The sequence below is a fragment of the Orycteropus afer genome, unplaced genomic scaffold (genome assembly GCF_000298275.1).
Source record: "Orycteropus afer afer isolate SDZICR_OR568_19922 unplaced genomic scaffold, OryAfe1.0 scaffold00151, whole genome shotgun sequence".
Taxonomy (NCBI): Eukaryota; Metazoa; Chordata; class Mammalia; order Tubulidentata; family Orycteropodidae; genus Orycteropus; species Orycteropus afer.
Genome location: NW_006921738.1, coordinates 8,183,786 through 8,189,078, shown reverse-complemented (window position 1 = coordinate 8,189,078; position 5,293 = coordinate 8,183,786). Strand labels below are relative to the sequence as shown.

At 37.2% G+C, this 5,293-nt stretch overlaps 1 protein-coding gene across 1 annotated transcript in view; it reads left to right on the top strand.

Annotated features, from left to right (window-relative positions):
• The window catches only part of FGD6 (FYVE, RhoGEF and PH domain containing 6), a 173,609-nt gene that overhangs the window by 127,473 nt on the left and 40,843 nt on the right, over positions 1–5,293 (top strand). The window contains exons 10-15 of the mRNA XM_042781690.1: positions 486–505; positions 2,010–2,068; positions 2,144–2,215; positions 3,498–3,566; positions 4,109–4,192; positions 4,932–5,011. Coding sequence (XP_042637624.1) covers positions 486–505; positions 2,010–2,068; positions 2,144–2,215; positions 3,498–3,566; positions 4,109–4,192; positions 4,932–5,011 — 384 coding nt within the window. The remainder of the gene's footprint in view (positions 1–485; positions 506–2,009; positions 2,069–2,143; positions 2,216–3,497; positions 3,567–4,108; positions 4,193–4,931; positions 5,012–5,293) is intronic.

Genomic DNA, 5,293 nt, shown 5'->3' with positions numbered 1-5,293 from the left:
GTCCACGATTATCTTCTGTGTCTGTGTTAATTGGTTTCCCTTTTCTTTGTTGAAGAGGGTCTGTGCAATCCTTCTGCCTAGTCCGCCATCTTGCTGGAACTCTTCAGAAGTTTTTATATTGTCTATTAATACCTAAGGAGCTCGGGTGGCTTTGTGCCTAAGGCATTTGACTGCTAAACAGGAGGCTGGAGGTTCAAACCCACCAGCCACTCCTTGGAAGGAAGACTGGGCAATCTACTTCCATAGAGATAAGCTTCAGAAACCCAAGGAGGGGTCACTATGAGTTAAATCAACTCAATGGCAGTGAGTTTGGTTTCTTTTTGTTTGTTTGTTTTTAGTTAAGACCTAGAAAGTAGAAATGTAGTAATAACAAAACTAATGCAAAACTCTATTTATAAGAAGACTTGCTACCTCTTTTTAAGTTCTGTTTTAAGCAGATGAAAATGGAGCTAGGTAAAGTGATAAAATGGTACTGGGGACAGGAGAGATTATAGGGACAAAAGAGGCTTATAGTCAGTCCACCATGAGAACTGCCCTTCTAAGCAAGTGGACCCAGCATGGTCTAGGATCAGGAAACTTTTCAGTTACTCTGTCCTTGTGGTAAATTCATCTTCTCTGATGTCCATTCTTGATCTTCCAAAAGCAGGGATTAAGTCAAATCATCTTCAAGGTCCTTTCAAGCTTTGGAATTATGAGTCCATGAAATGACTATACAAATCCAAGATAAGGTCTGAAATAGCAAGCACATTATACTGGTACTGTTTAATGATGGAACATTAGCCTTACCACCCTCCCCTCCCAGAAGTATTTAAGTCCATTATAACATAGGTTTACAACTAAACAGTACCAAAATGCTGTTGATGACTTCTACTGTTGCTACCATGCTAGCCTCAGGAGGGTACTGATTTTAGTTTTTCTCAGTGGGAATGCTATTATCATACTGTAGAGGATAATTCTTAGTAAGGAACGGTACTGAGTATTGCAGGGTATTTATCCTCCCTGACTCCTGCCCACCAAATGCCAGTAGACTCTCCTAGTCATTGTGACAACAAAAAATTGTCTTCACACATGTCTAAGTGTCTCCTAGGAGAGCACTACTGCCTTGGGTTGTTAATAACTGTAGGCCAAATTGGGTGAAACAGGTATTTTTCCTTTATACTTAGTAACAAAGATGACAAGACTGGAACATTCAAAAACACTTTTCTAAAGACAAAAAAAAAAGAAACAGAAAAATTGCATTGACATGATTCCGACTCAGGTGACACCACGTGTTGCAGAATTGCTCTGCACTCCACAGGGTTTGCAGGGCCTTTCTTCGAAGGTGCCTCTGAGTGTGTTCCAACTACCAGTCTTTCACGTAACGTTTGAGCACTTCACTGCCTCGCAAGTGATTAGTAAAAAAAAATAAATAACAAAACACAGGAGGTCCCATGAAGTCAAATAACTTGGCTCACAGGATAATGCTAATAATGTTTTAAAGTTAAATAAACTTCCACGTGGCATTTTTAACTCCCATTTCTAACTTTTGCCTCTTGGGGCCAGATAAGGAGAAGAATGAGCCCTAACCTCCTTAACTAGTTGCTTCTCACAGTTCTAGTTTCCTGTCCCAGATCCTTTTCTCCAATATCCTTCTCTTTCAAGGCTGTTTACAATGGTATGGTATCCCATACCAGTGATATTGCCCTTAGCCTTGTAAACTTAACTGGAAATTCAAATTTCAGGATAAACCATCCTGACCTTGATACCAGTGGTGCATGTGGTCTAGTATGTATCTTCAGAGTCTCTTTGGCTCATTTTTTCTGTAAGTATTGATTTTGCCTGAATTAATTTCCTTGGTTCTGCCCCCATGAATATTATCATGTATGTTTCTACCTATTTACAGACAATTGGACTTCTTCAAAGCAGATTGCTGTTAATTAGCTGTCTTGCCAACTGAAATCACTTAATGTTGCAAACTGTTCATTTCAAAGGTATTAACCAAATGCCTCTTCTGTTCCTATGTATTTTAGATGCCCTTGCTGTTGTTATAGAGGTAGCCAACCATGCCAATGACACCATGAAGCAAGGAGTAAGTATCTTGATTTCAGCAGCTGGTGTACAATCAAACCTGGGCCTTCATACGCTCTGCTTTTTCTTTTTGTAGGACAATTTTCAGAAACTTATGCAAATTCAGTACAGCTTAAATGGACACCATGAAATAGTGCAGCCTGGACGAGTAAGTGTTTTAAACTACCTTTTGCAAATTTAACACTATACATTTAGGTGCCATTTTTAGATATGCATTTCAGTTATGAAAATAGGTATTTGTTATTGAAACTCTTCATGGACTTAGTCTGAATCAACTAAGTTCATTTTATCCATTCAAAACATTCATGGTTTAAGTTACTGTGACAAAAAGTCCAATTCAATTTAGGAAAATAGCAAGGGCCCCACAGAGTGTCTGATTAAATGGGATCATGTTATTGTGTAATACTAGCTGAGCTCACACAGCTTGAAAGACAATTTCATTTACAATCTTTAATTTCCAAATAGACATATATTAAAAAAAAGAGACAGAAGAGGGAGAAAATTGCCAATTTGATGTCTCTCAGAGAATACAAAAGTGATCTAGGGAATGATACTGGGAAAATTACAAGAGCAGCTGTCAGGATGTTGATATGCCTCAGAATCAAGTACACACTCAGTCAATTACATGACAGACCACATAGTACCCTTGGGGCCAATATTGGATTTGTGAAACTCTGCTAGCTTATCTAATTCCTATATTACTTAATAGGTTTTAAATGAAACCATGACCAAAGTCACAATGCCCCCACCTACTCCTAAAAAAAACAAAAAAATCGGAGGAAGAAACTATGTATATTTATCCATATACATACATATATATACACATGTGTATATACATATACACACACATACACATGTATATGTGTGTGTGTGTATAGATATAGATATGTATGACTCAACTCTCACTGCTGTTGAGTCAGATCTGGCTCATAGCAACCCCTCCTTGGATTTCCAATGTGGTTTCACTACAGAAGTAGATTTCCCAACCTTCCTTCCGAGGAGTGGCTGATGAGTTTGAACTGCCAGCCTTCTGGTTAGCAGTCAGATGCCTTAGGCACTACTCCACCCAAGCTCCCATATGTGTGTGTATGTGTGTGTGTATGTAAATATTGCCCCATAGGATTTCCAAAGTTGTAAATCTTTATGGAAGCAGACTGCCATATCTTTCTCCCATGAAGCAGCAGTTTGATGAATTCACACTACCAGCCTTTTGGTTGGCAGCCAAGTGCTTTAACCACTGTGCCACCAGGGCACTCACATGTATTTATATAGTATTTGTATTATGATGGTAGGACTAAAAGGTTGGGATTTCTATATTGAAATACTGCTTTCCTTTAATATATGTGTATGTCTATACCCACAAGCAATATATATGTATTGTAGTTGTATTATGATAGTAGATTAAATGGGTGTTTCTTTGGATGGATCAGGTCTTTCTGAAAGAAGGAATTTTGATGAAACTATCCCGGAAAGTCATGCAGCCCCGAATGTTTTTTCTGGTAAGAAGCCATGTGTGGCTCTGTTGTGTCCAAGTCAGGGAGAATTGCTTAATGGAAGGAGGTATTTGTATAAGAGAGACAAGCTTAGTACATTCAAATAATGTTTTAATGGGATCTGTGACTGACTGTATTGCTTACTTGTATTCCAAGTATAGGGAAATAAAGTATGTTATGATGTATAACCAGAACATTATTTCCTGTTGGGATTTAGTTTATTTCATTTGTAATTTGGAAAAATTGTTTTTATTAGTTTTTTTATTTAGGCAGATTGTAATACCTTACTGAGATTGACAATTCAGAAAACATTTAATCTATTATAGGACTGGAAAAGGAAGCACATTTTCCAGTAATTAATTTTTCAGTAATTTTTTAGTAATCTCCTGAAACATCCTACATGGTTCTAGTTTGTATAAACAAAACACAAGTATTTTATTCATAGAGCTATTAGCAAAGAGACAATGTTTTTCTTTCATATCTGTACCTTACCTGTAGCTTTGTAGCTGAAATATGTTTATTTTCCTGGGAAATATTTCTGCTTTCAGTTTAATGATGCCCTGTTATATACAACGCCAGTGCAGTCTGGGATGTTTAAACTAAACAGCATGCTGTCATTGGCTGGCATGAAGGTGGGTTTGTATGTTGGAATTTTTTGTTTTTAAACCCAAGTAGAGAAAAAGTCCTAAGATAACCTTCTTTCTCATATGCTTAACTATCTGTGTTACCATCCATGCATTTGTTTGTTCATTCACGCACTTATTTGTTCCCTCATGCATTAATTCATTCACAGAATAATTGAGAACTACTATTAACAAAACATGGTAATAGGTTTGGTGGAAAATACAAAGATGATTTGAAGCATGATTTTTTTGTGCTCTCTCCTAGCTCCCGGAACTTAACAACTGGTTGAGAAAATAATATACTACTCATAAAAATCTCTGTAACGCAGACAGTAATAAATATCACTTTCAAGGCACAGTTAAAGTTTTTGAGAGTTCAGAAAGTAAAAACATTTGCAGGTTTTGGTGGGGCATAGTGAAGGGATTGGTGGCAGCTAGGAAAGAAGTAGAAGCCTTGAGACTTGACAGGGAGGTCATGTTTATCCATGCTGAGAAGTGGGGGAAAGGCATTCCAGGTTGAGGGGATAGCACGAGCAGTGACTTGAAGGTGGTCATGTTGGGCTTCTGTGGAGGTATTTAAATTTATCTGGAGCACTTAGTAAATGACCAAGAATAGTGTTAGATACAGCTGGTGAGGAAGGTTGGTTGTCAATGTCAGCAGCCAGGGACATAGGAAATTTTGGCTATACTTCAGAGTTGCGATTTTCACTAGAGGATGGGTTTACTTAAATTGTTGTTCTTTTTCCAGGTCAGAAAACCCACCCAAGAGGCGTATCAGAATGAACTAAAAATTGAAAGTGTAGAACGTTCCTTCATTCTCTCAGCCAGGTAAAGTTTTTTAAAAAATGTATAGATGAATTTCCTTAGTTTTACAGAGACAGATATCTCCAGCATTTTTTATAGGGTAACTATTAGATTCTTTTTGTTTTTTAGTCCCTCTTCTCCAATACCATGAATTTACTCTTAATTTACCATTGCAGGTAAATGGCTGAGAGTTGATGGGGTAATATACTAGAAGCAAGAAGATAAAAACATCCTTCTAAATAGACAAATAATACTGAAAAATGATTTACTGATTATACTTTTAAAGTTGAACATTTCAAATGTTTT